Genomic DNA, 14,189 nt, shown 5'->3' on the forward strand with positions numbered 1-14,189 from the left:
TACGTACAATGTGGAAGATACAGCATCTGCAATGTTTTATAAGCATCTAATTTAATAAATCACTGGTCAAAAGGACAAATGTGTTTTTATTCTTGTTTTCAAATTTGAATGTAGTTATACAGCACCCAGTTCACTGATGACTGACTTTAAGGCATATGTAATAAATACTCTATTTACAGTCTCAAGTAAATATTTACCACAGTACAAATGAAAATAGTAGTACAAAATAACAGTACCATTATTCCATAACAAGAGGCTGTTAGAAATAGACGTAAGTTTGTTTACATACTTGGGTAATTAAAAAAAAAAGAAATTCAAATGTATCAAAACAGGTTAATTTTATCCACTCATCTGTTCCTGGTTGAAATTGGTCTTGTGGATTTTCAGTTTTATAGTTCAGTTTGTTGCCTTTGTACGTTTTCCAAGAGGATCCCTGGTGCTGCGTCTTCGACTGTTGCGTGGTGTATTTGCCCTCTGACGACGTCGGTTCTGTCGTCCTTCTCCTCTCACCACACTTGTTACTGGCTGACCTTGTGAGTTCTGTAAAGCCTGGAAGACACTACTCTGACGTGTCACCTCACGATCCCCACAGGTGAATGTCAGCGCTACACCATCATTGCTCTTCATGACACGAGATGTACCATCAGAAGTGCCATCAAAACAGCGTCCAAGTGCGATCTCTTTGGCTGTGCGGGGATCTTGGTCTGTAACTGTATAAATTCCATAGTTGTGGCCCAGAGGGTCAAGAGGTGCAAGCATAGTGAACTCATTGGTGTCATTGTTGACAGCTAGGGGCAGGTGGTTGACCAGATACTCTTGCAGCATTGAATTGACATTATCTCTCCTACAACTTCCTTGTGGAATCACTTTGACCAGGGTACGATCTACACGTTCCTGATCATACAGCATTCCACTGCACTTGAACTCCAAACAGACTGCTGAAACTGCTGTCTGGTCCATGTCACGGATGCTGCGAGTGTCTCTGAGGCCATACAGCTGGCCCACTGTCTTCGGGTGGGTGCCACCCATGTTTCGAGATCGTACGTTGATCTCATGTGGGCTGTTGATTTTGACTTTTATGTAGCAGGCACGATACTCCATGGGTTTGGGCCACCAGCTCAGGTAGTCTTCAGTCCAACTCATTGGGTCATCTTCATTGAACGGCACTGTGTTGTAGTCATAGCGGTCTCCCTCTACTCTTGAGAAGCGGAAGTGTGCAGCACTGAAGGGGGCTTCCTCACATTCTTTTAAGTTCTCAAATGAGTACACTGGTCCGTTGCCCTCTTCAGCTGTGTTGGAACTTGGTTTAGCCACATTGATACTGAAAGCGGTCTTTTTCACTCTTGGGTCCTCATGATCAGTCCGCCTGTAGTTCAGCTTACCAAGGTAAGGCTGAGGCACACCAACTAGGTTTGGATTGAGTTTGGGAGCAGAAGGGACAGCCTCCAGCTCCTCTCCTCCAAGATTTGCCATGACATAAGCAGAGTAGGCATCAGCTTTTTGTTCATCGCAGAAGGCAGGAAGACAGGCGCCATTAGGACCAGTGACGACACTATCAAAACGACCCCAAGCACGAGGGTTAGTAGAGTAGCCAGCCGTGGGCTCCATGTTTATAAGACTCACCACCACTCCCTCCACTTGCTCACTAGGCATGAAGCGTTCACTGCGGAAGGCTCTCACTTTTACATAACACCGACGGTTCTCTGGAACATCCAGATTAAAAAGACGTCTCTCCCTGATCTCCATGTTACCAATCAGAAAGGTTCGCTCCTCCCTTTTGCCTCTTCTTTTCTTCTCCATCTGCAGACTGCCTTCCTCCTCCCACAGGCCTGTATCAGGGTTCAGTGACCACAGCTTCATGGTATCGAGGTGTTCAGTCATTTTCACCTGGGCAGAATCCAGAAACACCTTCACCTCACCAGCGTTTAGGGGCTCATTGTTTTCCTCACCCCTAAAGTCAACTGAAAACATCCCATAGGTCCTCAGGGGAAGTGTATCTCCATCATCTCCAACAAAGTTGAGATCACTTTGAGCTGCAGCAGCTGTGGAGACATCTCTAGGGTCGAGGAATGTAACACTAGCATTAACTTTACCTGTGAAGACTTCCCCTCTCTCTGTGTAGAAAGAATTTGGAGGAATCTGGATCTGAACCATGGCCTCCTGGCCTTCCACCTCTCCAAGCTCTAGAGTGTTGGTCTCTGTAGGGCTGATGGTCACAGGGGCTTTCTTTCTTAATAGTTTGATCTCATGGTAAACAGACCCTCCTTTAGTGTTAAATGGGAGCACCTTTGTGGTATTGACAAACTTCTGCATGTTATCCACAAACGTCAGGACTAGCCTTTCAGTGTCTGGAGGAACTTGGATGGAGAAAGTTCCTTTGTAGCCTGTGCGGCTAATTCTGACTCCATTCATGAAGATATGGCCAAACCTCATTGGCTCACCATTGTCTGCAGCAATGGCCCTACCATACACTATAGCCTTGGTATCAACACATTTCTGGCAGCCACACTCAGTCACCACCATAGTGGGTAGTTGATAGCCCTGGCAGGTTAATTGCCTCTCTTCCATTTTCTGCACACCGCAGCAGTAAGCCACTTTGTCTTTGCATCTAATTCCATTGTCCAGTTGTCCAGCACATGGACCTGAAGAGCACTTGCCTACATCATAGTAGAAAGAGTTGGTGCTGTTTTGGTAGCAGTCATGTGGGAGCCGGATGAGGTGAGACTCTGGTGTGGGATTACATGAATACTCATCTTTACCTGGAGGAGACAGAAATGGGAACGTATTGAAATGCCACACTGTTTTTAATGAATATTTGTTCATCTTTTTATGAAGAACATACCTAAGATTTTGAGTGTAGCTGGTTTGGTCTTAATAGCCCCTGATTGGCCGATTGCTCTGCAGTGGTACTCCCCAGACTGCTCAGGTTGTAGATCTCTTAGGACTAAGGTGCTCTCTGAGTGACTCTCCATTAAGGTGTCGTTATGAAACCTGTTGGTTCAGAAAGACAAGACATGGATTATTTCATGGTATTCAGACACTAAATGTCTTAGTCAGACTCAGTATCATTGACAGATGATTAGTTGTTGAAATCCTACCATTGGTACTTGTGTGGTTGTGGGGTTCCTGCCACTTTGCAGCAGAAGGCGGTAGCTTGTCCCTCCCTCCTGACCTTGCTTTCTGGGTTGCTAAGCACATGAAGCTTTTCTGAGAAATCACAGATAGAACACATTACTGATAAGCTTAATGGCATGCTAAACTTGACCTGCCTCCAGTTTTGTGGCTCTTTATCTGGTACCTGTTCGTTTCAGCTGTACACTGAGGACAGAGATCTTTTCCGCACTGTGTGGCACAACAACGCTAAGGGGAGCGTGACCCTGCAGGCTGAATGTCAGGGTGGCATTTCCATCAGGGCAGATGCCAGGGATACGAAAATGCCCATTGTGGTCGGTAAGGGTAAGGAGTTGGTCAGAGCGAAGTATTGTTGTCCCCTCAGCAGTAAGACCTCCGGCCCCACGGACAGAACCCAGCAGGATGTGATCTTCACACATGCATGCGTCACATTCAGCATTTACCCTCCCCATTACACACTGAAGGAGGCAATCTAAAGAGAAGAACAAAACAAGTTAGTCTCTTTGTTTACACTTTGTGTCCCATATACAGTGCCTATAAAAAAGTATTCACCCCCTTGGATGTTTTACTCTTTTTATTAATTTTATAAATCAATCATAGTCAATATTATCTATTTTTTCAACCAGAAAAACTAAAAGGAACTCTATAATGTCAAAGTGAAATAAGATTTCTACAAAGTAATGTCAATCAAAATAGGTAAAATGATTGCATAAATATTTTCCTCCTTTAAAGTGGCTGACCAAATTTGACAGAGGTCCACCCAATTGGTGCTAGTAGTCTCATAATTAGTAAAATGGGGATCACCTGAGTGCAGTGAATGTGTCTCAGCAAGTGACTGTAAAGTAAAGATACCTGTTTCCTGGGCCATCGTATACTCCCGGGCCCCTGCAGTCCAAAGGGCTCTGCCCTTGCCTGACATTTTTTAGGATATCTATGTAGGCACTGCTGGGGCTTCCCGGATTTGCCCACTGCCGGTATAATATTCATGCGAAATTATGCATAGTAACCAATTACAGCTCTGCCCTTGGTACCATGTGCCCCCTGAAAGCACTATGAGTAGCTGGCAGATGTCAGTCAGTCAGCACTTACAGCCTCAACCAATCCCCGCCTTCGACTCAACTCTCAAGAGCCAATGACAACACGGTTTACAGACAAATGTACCGGTAGTTTACAAAGTTAGCTGGCAAGGCAGCAAGTCCAAACAGTCGAAGTTATCTGGATGTGAGCACAACAAGAGGACAGCTCCAAAGGAGGAAGGATTTCCGAAGCAAAGAAGGAAGTTTTGAGATGTATTTTTACAGTGAATGAAAGTGGGAATCTTAACAGCTCAAACCCCGCTACCGCAGACCTGAGTGCTAGCTAACCAAAGGGCAGATGCCGCCGTCAAACCCATGTCAGACTGATAGAACATTACTGGCCACAGAAACTCAACAAGGAGCAACATCACTGGAACAAAAGCTCACCTCTCTTCAAAACTACCATCCAGTGAAGGAATACATTTTGAGCTCGCAAAATTAAACGCTGCATTAAAAACCCGAGTTAACGGCTACCGCAGCAAGATCACGCCCCTTATCTAAGGAGAAGAGACTTGGACATAAAGGACTTCGGACGAACTGTACGGAGGACTACCTGGCTCAGAAAACAGAAAGATGATCTGTGATCGTGAACATCTAAAGGTAGGCTTTATTTCACCTGTGATCATCTGTGATTAAATCTGAATTATATTATGCAATCACGCATGTTTGGGAGAGGTGCTCATATGGCATAGAGCACACCTGCATAAGTTTGAATGAGGTGTTCAGAGTTAATGTGCAGCTGTCATTTTCCTATTCATTGTCAATACATGCAGTTGTAACAAGCCTGCCTGTTGACTCATGCAGACTGTAATATTGTCGACAGTTTCAGCACCTTTATGTTGCAAAAGCCTGTTTTCATTTTGGTTTTGACGTACCGTCATCGTTACGTTGTTTCTTGTTCAGCTTTATTGCTTTGCATTTAGCGGACATTGGTCCTCCTCATGGAGCTTATTGTTGGGATGAAAAAAAGATTTTTTTTTGTTCCAGGCTTTTTTAGAAATAGGAGTTCGGCAAATTGTACTTTAATGACTTTTAATAGGCCCAGATTGAGAGAGAGAGAGAAGCGAGCTGTTCCTGGTGTGTATTACGCACTTCATGGGAGTACAAATAAGTGAGAAAACCATCATTTGAAACACATGAATTATCTGCTGTTTAGATGTGTGTGTTATCATAATCTGGTAAACTGCACAAAAATCCTGTGTCTTTGGAGTTTATTAGACAAAAATCCCACTCTATGTAAATTGTGTACATACAGTGAAAACTACAGAAAAATGGTTCAAAGACAAAAAGGTGAATGTTCTGGACCAGCCAAGTCAAATCTCAAACTTCAATCCAATAGAGACTTTGTGGCTGGACTAGAAAAGGGCTGTTCACACCCTTTTTAAAAGCTAAATTATATCAACCAGGATTGATTTATAAAATCCAGAAAATGGTAAACAATCTAAGGGGGCGAATACTTTTATAGGCACTGCATCTGACAAACAAAATCACAATCTGGTTAAAAGAAGAGAACAAAGAAGAAAAGGCTATGTCTGGTCAAACTGGGTTCACTTCACCTGTCTTTGGACATTCAGGTCCATCACATTCTTTCCCTTCCACTTTTGGACCAATGCAAGGTAGAGATCTAGATTGGCAGTTCCTGGAGCGTAGCTGGACCCCCACCTGGCCACAGAGGGCGGGGCATGGGCTCCAGTCTGACCACTGACCCCAGGTACCTTGAAACTTCTCTGGGCTATCTGTCTCAGAATCAAATGGAAGTAACAAATAATCACTTTAAAAGATTACTTATCCTAGAAGTCCTCTCTTAATTTTCACGAGTATCACCAATTAGCTCTAAAGTCAAGCTTTACAAATGAATGGCGTGAAGTTTACATTGTAATAAGCTTTTTATGACTTATTTAGCATAAATGTGTAACAAAGTCTAACCTTTAGGACAGAGGAAGCGGACTGCATAGTTGGAGCAGTTGCGATCAGGACCCTGCTCCTCATTAAGGCACCAGAAGCCAACGGTGGGGTCTGCATGGACCTTCTCCCCAGTTTCACGGGCTGGAACCCATTCGGTGGTTCTGGCCTCTATCGCCCGGGGAGTCTCACACACTCGGGAACGGTAGTAGAAGCGAATGGCTTCCAGCTGTTCATAGTCTCCACGACCTCCAGGGTGATCAACATTAAACCATGTGGACCACTCATAATTGTCTGGGCACAAAGTAAAGAAAACAACAAAGCCTTATTTTATAAAATGGCAGTGTCTATCACATGATAGGAATGCACCTTAAAACAAAAAAAGATAAATGTGACCAAATTTGTTTTTGAAGTTACCATCAGAGTGAAACACAGAAGAGCCTGACTCCCTGCTGACTCTCCTCTGAGGTCCTACAAGAGACAGATAAGAGCAATTGGAGAACGTTAAAGAAAACCCATACCTGCTGCAAAACACATTTTCTTCAAGGTTTTAGCTGGAAAATTAATTCGATCACGAGTAAGAAAACAGATTTTTTGGCCCTAGGTCTTCTCTCTCAGTCCAGTTGACTTTTAAGCTTTCAAAAGATTTGGTTTTAATGTTTCTACATAACATTTTAAACAAATCCTGATCAAAATATCCATGAGATTTCTGCATATAAAATTTCTAAATAAGGAGTATTTAGGTTCCAAAAAGTTGCTTTTGCAGGTAAAAATGTATTTCATCCATAATTACATCTTAGTGCAGTTGTGTTTGTCAGTGAGATTTGTACTTTGGTTGTAGTGGTCTTAAAGTTTCATAAAGACCCTTCAGCTTTGACACTGATTGAGAAAACTGATTCAGGGCCATGGAAAAACAGAGCAGGGGAGGAAGTGGGGGGTATTCAGTACTGATTCAGAAAACATGACTGCCCTCAAACATCCCAGAGTAGTTCAGTGTAGCAGCATAAGTACAGCCTAATATTTCTAGGAAACGAGGAACAAACTACACATCAATATTCAGCCCTCTTTGACAATACACCGGGGATAATGTCATCGACTAAAACTATTTGTCAACAACCTTTTTTTTCCACAAGAAAGACCAGCTACATATGGATCTTTGACAACTAAAACTTTGACTTAACCTAAGTTTAGTATTTTCCTAGATGACCAAAAAGAAACTAAAATTTACATTCAAAATCGCTGATATTCCTCCACTGTGGGTAAATCTGTCAAAACACAACATATCTAGAGCTCTTCTTCCTCTTAAGTGTAGACAGCAGGGATCCCAGGTTTGGCAAAGCATAGAATTCACTTTTATAATTTGGCACCAAATTCAGACAAGAGAATAAATGTTTGGATTAAAAGAAAAGGACTTTTTATGACTAAAACTGGACTTAATGTTTTGAGTTTTCATCGACTAAAAAGACTAAACTCGTAAAGGGTAGAAAAGACTAAAATGTGACTAAAACTAAAGGGCATTTAATCTACAGACTAAAATAAAAAATAGAGTAGAGTAATGTTAGGATACTGATGTTGACTCTGCTTATAATTAGGGTTTGCTTAGTGTGTTCAGTGGGTAGAGCATGAGATAGTCCTCGATACACTGGTTGAGAGATTGATTCCTGGCGCTGTTTGGTTCATGTCTTCTCTCCACTTTCTCCCCAGGTTTCCTGTCTCTCCTCAGCTGTCCTATCTTTTTTTTTAATTTGGTTTTTATTTTCCTGAATTTTTAAGCATATTTTAATTCCTTTTAATATTTTACCTGCTTTTATTCTTTATCTTCAATTTATTTCATTGGCTGTTTTCAGTTGTTAATGCCATCCTCTTGCCTTTATTGGTTTTCCTCTCTGTACATTTGCGATTATATTTATTATTCTTACTGTTTTTATATTTATAGAGCTTTTGTCTTCATTTTTCACCTTTATATTTTACTGTTTTACTGACTTCTCTTGTCACATATGATTGCCTTTTTCTTTTTGTTTTTGTTTCTCTTTAAATTTCTCACATCTTCTCTGACTGTGTAGCTGGGTTCCTGTGTTGCCTGGGTTTCTATTGTTCTATGATGCTACATTCTGATGATGTCTGTGAAATCTTTGCTGCATAGTATCTTAGGATGTCTGTGCTCTACTGATGCCCTGTGATGTCTTAAGTTTGCATGGAGTCTCATGACGTCTGGGTCCTGCAGTCTTACAAAGCTCTTAGATTATTATCTTGTTCACTTTTTGTTTGGATTTATGAACTGTTTGGTTTCTGCTGATGTTGGTGTTGTCATTGCTCTGTTTATCTTGTCCTTTGTTGGGTTTTGTTGCTTTGTTCCTCTGTGATTCTTCACATGTGAACACACTTTATAACCCCTTGTTTTTAAAAGTGCTATATAAAGTTATTAATATTCTTATTATCTTTTATTTTCCAACTTTACATTTTACGGTTGTCTATTGAATTAAGAATGCATGTTTATTGGAGGATGCTTTTTTTTAAATGTACATGCCTGTCAGATACTGGAGCTCTTTGACTGACCCACCGTGAGCTGTAACAGTGGCAGAGGTGATCCCAATGATGAGAAGAAGCCTCAACAACATTTTCACACACTGCTGCTGAGCTTGATCTTTGAACTTTGACCTCTTCTAATGTGCACTTCAAAACAGGACCTACAAAGACAGCAGAGTCCAAACAAGGCTCAAGCCTCACTGTGGGGAGAATGATTAAAATATAGTGAAACACATAAACAACATTATCTAAAATTTTAATGTAGAACAAGAAAAATAATTTCAAGGACAGTTTCAAAACACATTTTAGGGTGGTTGGAGGGTGAAAAAAAGCATGGCTGGACAGAGCCCCCCTCTCGGATTACACATCTGTGTTAGCTATCACCATTTGTCACTGGAACACTCAAACATTCTGCATCCACTGACGAAACATTGGCAATAAAGTCCAAACACCCACACACTCGCAGGGTTTGCATTTGTGCACTTAAAGTTAAAAGCAAAATGCTGACAATGACACACTTATCTGTCAGTTATGCCTTCAAGCTTCAAGAGCCCAGAGGGTATTGATAAATGTGTTTTTTTGTTTAAAATTTGGTTAAATTGGTTACATATATGACAGAAACAACAGTAAAAGTTAACTAAGGTAGTCTACAATAAAATACAATGACTTAGAAATACAAGTTACATTAACATCCAAGCTACAAGTCCCTTAAATTAGATACATCCATTATTTTTTAAATTTTAGTCCAGATTATTTTCTCCATTTAAAAACGTAAAACCAAGGTTGCATTGTTGTCATTCTAGAGCAACTTGATGTGCCAGACTTGCACATTGATTTAAACTTTTAATAATATTTTCATTCTTACCTTTTTCTTGATTGGTGCACTTTTCCTGCCCTGAGGTTCTGGATTAAAACAATTTCTCAGGAGCGTCTTTAATCTTCTCCCTCCTTTTTCTTTCCTTACATCTCTCTCCTCCTACTCTGTTCTTCACTCTGCTTCAACACTTCCTCACCGCCTTTTTTATACCCCTCTGGCTCCAGCACCCCTCCCTCTTCTCTCGGCAGCATGCCACAGTGTCTTTGATTGCACCATTATCCATATAATCCATCACCTACACTGTACTACAGTGACACTCCATGGTTATTAAAAAGTGATCCATGTGAAAGATGGACAGTCAAGGGGTCAGGTGTTGATAAAGTGAGTCGTCCAAAGTCCAAGATCAGTGTTGATAGTTAAATTGGACACTTATCTTCTCTCATCCTTTGTTTTCTGAGCTGCTCTCTTTGAAAGGCTGTGGATCAGTGGTAGAGTAGGTCATCCCACAACTGAATGACCTGTGGTTTAATCCCCAGCTCCTGCAGTCACGACAAAGTGTCCTTGGTCAAGACACTAAACCACAAACTGCTCCCACTGATGTGACACATGGTGTAAAAAGTGCTTTGAGACCAGAAAAATGCTACATAAGCTCAACATATTCACCATTTACAAATTCCTCTCTTTACAGACACAGCTTTGGATGACTTTGAGAATAGCATAAAAAAACGAAGACATCTGATTGGTTACTTTAATATTCATGAGAATGTAGTAAAACACAAGAACGGCACCCATTTGTTATTATTCTTTGCTGCACATTGGCCACCGGAACAGTCAAGTAGATGTGCATTTTTTGTAGTTCTTCATCAAAATTAGCCTTAAGATGAGATTTTGTGTTGTTAAATAGAATTGAAGCATACCATATTATCAGTTGAACATTTCTTGGTAGTATTATATTACAGGCATGTACATGCTCTTTGTTATATAATGTGAAAGACCACCAACATTGTTTGGATTGTTGTTCTTAAAGTCTGCAGAGGAAACTTGACACTGATTAGTGCTACTGAGGCCACAAACTGTTGAAAACTAACTGAATCTTATTATGTAAATCAGTCCAACAGTCTGGCTGTGGATTCTCACTGTAGAGTTTTAGTGGGGACAAATTGTTTTATTTATATTGGCTTACAAAGTAAGAGTGATACCTAGGTCCATGAATTTTCACCTTTTCTGATTATTGTGAAACTCAGTTAACTGGTTCCTATCATAGCATACATAATGTGTAGCAAAGAATTGACATACTTCAAGTGAGCAGTACTTTGAAATTAAGTACTATTAATTCTTGCTAATCTATTTCCTTTGTAATTGATAGGAAATGGGTGAAAGCAGATGATGCTGCCACACAATATCACACAATAAGAATGCTAGCTGCTAATGTAGTGGAGAACGTTGCGATAGCTAATGTGCAGTAACACTGTGTGCTAACAGCACATAAGCATCAGATACACTATATAGACAATTTGGCGGCACCTGTTAATTACTGAATTCAGGTGTTTCTATCAGACCCGTTGCCACAGGTGTTTAAAATCAAGCACCTAGCCATGCAGCCTCCATTTACAAACATTTGTGATAAAAAATGGGTCGTTCTGAAGAGCTCAGTGACTTCAAACTGTAACAGATGCTACCTTTACAAAAAGATGGTTGTGAAATTTCACCCCAGCTGGATATGACACAGTCAACTGTTGGTATATTATCAGAAAGTGCAAGCGTTTAGGAACAACAGCCACGAAGCGGGATAACAAATAAAACCACAGATCGGGGTATAGGACTGCTAAGGCCATTGCTCTGCTGTATCCATAGCTGAAGAGCTCTGAACTTCCACTGGCATTATAAATCACACCGACACTGGACTGGGAGCAGTGGAGTGATGAATCAGTCAGATAGGTGAGTCTGGGTTTGTTCCAACTGTAAAGTTTGGTGGAGGAGGAATAATGTTGTGCAAATGCAACTTGCAACTGTTTGGTCTTACAGTGTACAATAAGGCTAATGCTAGCAACCAGCTAGTTGCGAAAATAATGTTAATTTCATAGTTACACAAGATGAATCTACTTTATCAGATAGTTCTTGCTGACATTATGGATATTTTGAATATTTGAAAATGTTTTTGTGGTTGTTGAAATTTGCATTTAATTGTTTTGTTACATTTTTATTATTTATTATATTTGTTCATTTTTAGTGTATGAAGCTGATTATTCCTTTATTGTACAAATATGAAACAAATAGTGCACACAGTGGAAATCTCTCACCCATACCTGAGATGTTTGTTACATGAAATTACTCGCCACTGCTACAGGCAATCCAACCAATCCAGTTTGAGCATGAAGCATCCACAATCGTCTGCAATACTGGACTTTACAAACTTATCCTAAAATGTCTTACCCATGTGGGCCCAAAGCATTCTTTCAACTGCGTCTTTTTTCTGAATAAATAATAAGATAGACCTTTGGAAAAGAATTGGAGCCGTGGGTTCTGAGAATACACTTGTTTCAGTCATGTCTGCTGGAGATCCTGTTAGTAACTGTTGTTTTTCCACACAACATTCATTAGCTGACATCATCGAGTCAATTACAAGGCAAAGAACATCCAGCAGGGAAAAACATAACCTGCTCCAGCACCTCATGCTTCCTGTTCCCAGGCCAGGTGAAGGGACTTTTAAATGGCAAAGTGAGGTAACTACAGATGACATGAAGGACAAATGTGCACAGACTGCTTGTGTCTATATGGGTAAAACAGCTCTGTTCAACAGGAACATCCTTGTTTCATGTTCACCTTTCTCCAGCTACTGTCAGCATGAGGTGGTTTGGTGTGAGGAAAAAACAGCAGTGTGGTAAAATTGAGAAGCCGTTAACAAAGTACCAAAACAGCGCTCTGGGGTGATCACTTCTGGTGAAGCTACATACCCTCGATTTAGTCATTTTCTCAGAACAACTGGTGGAAAAACACTTAACCTAATGCATTCATATCACATGCTCATCCTGAAGGCATGTGAGCACAAATGCATTCATTAAAATGGTCGATTAAGTTTGGTCAGCTTTGTTCCTGATGTATGATATCAACAGAACTAATTGTGCAACATTGTCTCATAACAACTGAATTGAATTAAGCATTGTTTAGCAGGCTCCACATGAAAAATCATTCATCCTCCACTTCAAGTGAATTCTTTTTGAAACTCATCAGTATTTCTGACTTGAATGTAAATCATTTATTTGCCAAAAACATGTGTACTCAGGCCTTCACCACACAGTCTCCAGATGTCAGGAACTTTAACGTGTCATCACCGTCACTCAGAGTGGACAGTTGCTGTCTTGAGCGTCGTATTTTTCTAACATTTACAGGCCGTTTAGTTAGGACAACTTTATGGCACGTCTTAGCCCCTCAAAAGACTTTACGTCTTTGTAAACAAGGATGACAGAGGCAGTGGGCAAGACGGCGGAAAAGTGAGGGAAGTGAGAAAAAGGACACACAAACACACCAAGTTTGGTCACCAGGCAACATGAGAGGACACACAGCAGCCTGTCAAACAAACACACCATAACGTGGAGTCTTGGTAGATCATGCTGGGCAAAGATTGAGGAATTACATCAAACAAGGCGGGTGATTATATGAAAGTGATTTTTCTTCATTTTCCCTTCTTGACTTGCCTTAAATAAGCACTCTGTCATACAGAAAGCTTGTTCTGTCCATCATCGGGGTGGTATTCACTAAATCTCTGGCAGTAGATGCCTTAGTATTAAATAAACAGATTTTTATGTTTTCTAGTTGCTTCTGACACTCGTCTACAGAGATGATTTTCTGCATCTTTTTCAAAATAAGATATTAAAACTGTAGTAAGCGATTTATTTTTTGTATCATATGCCCAAAAAAACAACACAACTCGTCAGGGCCTCACGCTGCACTCTCACTTGAGGAAAACCAATCACGGTTTAGGTCGGAGGGAGTGTTCCTATTGGTCGCTGTAGTAGGTGCGCTTCCGCCTCTCAGCTCAGTGAGAATTGGATACAGTTGCGGAGTTACAAGCGGTGTTTGGTCCCGTGTAGAATTTCCACCAGTCCATTGATTTCAGTGGAAAAGCGGAGCAAAATCACTCCATTAGAGCTTTGCCACCGCCAGTATTCGAATCAGCGGACATGTACATCCGCGAGGAGGTATGTGAGAAGAGGGGCGGAGCTACGGAGCTCAAACAGGGAGAACAGGAAGGGAGGGGGACTCAAGTTGATTCTACACATTTCTCATCGAGTGTTACATACTAGAGCTTTAAACACGACAGATATAAAATAACAAGATGCATTTAAATAGATTTGACAAAGATTTTATGGGTTACATTGACCCGAGAGGATCTGAAGCTGAAGGTCCTGTGATAAACTTCCTGTTTGAGTTGATTTTTGCCAAGACAGTCTGACTGCAGATTGTAGCTCTTAGACAACCCCTCTCACAGACTGTCACTGTGAGATACCTCCTCTGTTAGTACGGAAGTGCTGAGATAGTACAACATATTTCCAGTCTTAGATTTAAAAAAAAAAGGTGTAATCATAAATAAAGTCTGGCACTCACAGTCACTACATAACTACATTGCTGTCATTACAGACTAAAACATTTCATTAAAAAAAAAAACGTGAACAACTTCAGAAGTCTAAGTTATCAGAGGTCTACAGGGGTTACCCGTTTTAAACACTGTCTCACTT

General features: G+C 40.9%; 1 protein-coding gene across 4 annotated transcripts; it reads right to left on the reverse strand.

The window, feature by feature from the left end:
• Nucleotides 1-68: 68 nt before the first annotated feature.
• LOC121508516 (cartilage intermediate layer protein, nucleotide pyrophosphohydrolase) lies at nucleotides 69-9,623 on the reverse strand. 4 transcript variants are annotated; one of them, XM_041785437.1, is made up of 9 exons: nucleotides 9,502-9,623; nucleotides 8,671-8,836; nucleotides 6,528-6,581; nucleotides 6,135-6,404; nucleotides 5,765-5,944; nucleotides 3,299-3,604; nucleotides 3,099-3,207; nucleotides 2,843-2,991; nucleotides 69-2,759 (listed from the first exon to the last, which is right to left on the reverse strand). In XM_041785437.1, the coding sequence occupies exons 2-9, from the start codon at nucleotides 8,726-8,728 to the stop codon at nucleotides 397-399; spliced, it is 3,489 nt and encodes a 1,162-aa protein (XP_041641371.1). In that variant the 5' UTR covers nucleotides 8,729-8,836; nucleotides 9,502-9,623; the 3' UTR covers nucleotides 69-396. The 4 variants fall into 4 exon arrangements, with proteins under 4 accessions (XP_041641371.1, XP_041641379.1, XP_041641387.1 ...); XM_041785445.1 differs by having other exon boundaries at nucleotides 8,671-8,797; nucleotides 9,502-9,616; XM_041785453.1 differs by lacking the exons at nucleotides 5,765-5,944; nucleotides 6,135-6,404; nucleotides 6,528-6,581; nucleotides 8,671-8,836; nucleotides 9,502-9,623 and adding an exon at nucleotides 3,985-4,142.
• Between the last annotated feature and the right edge of the window lie 4,566 nt (nucleotides 9,624-14,189).

Source organism: Cheilinus undulatus, linkage group 1 (assembly GCF_018320785.1).
Source record: "Cheilinus undulatus linkage group 1, ASM1832078v1, whole genome shotgun sequence".
NCBI lineage: Eukaryota > Metazoa > Chordata > Actinopteri > Labriformes > Labridae > Cheilinus > Cheilinus undulatus.

Bases quoted from the DNA above. Each gene is read 5' to 3' on its own strand.
- LOC121508516 (XM_041785437.1), bottom strand. From the start codon at position 8,728: ATGTTGTTGAGGCTTCTTCTCATCATTGGGATCACCTCTGCCACTGTT. The intron at 6,582-8,670 runs GTGGGTCAGTCA...TGTCTCTTGTAG, and splicing joins TGCCACTGTTACAGCTCACG to GACCTCAGAGGAGAGTCAGC. The intron at 2,992-3,098 runs GTAGGATTTCAA...CTGAACCAACAG, and splicing joins CAACCACACAAGTACCAATG to GTTTCATAACGACACCTTAA.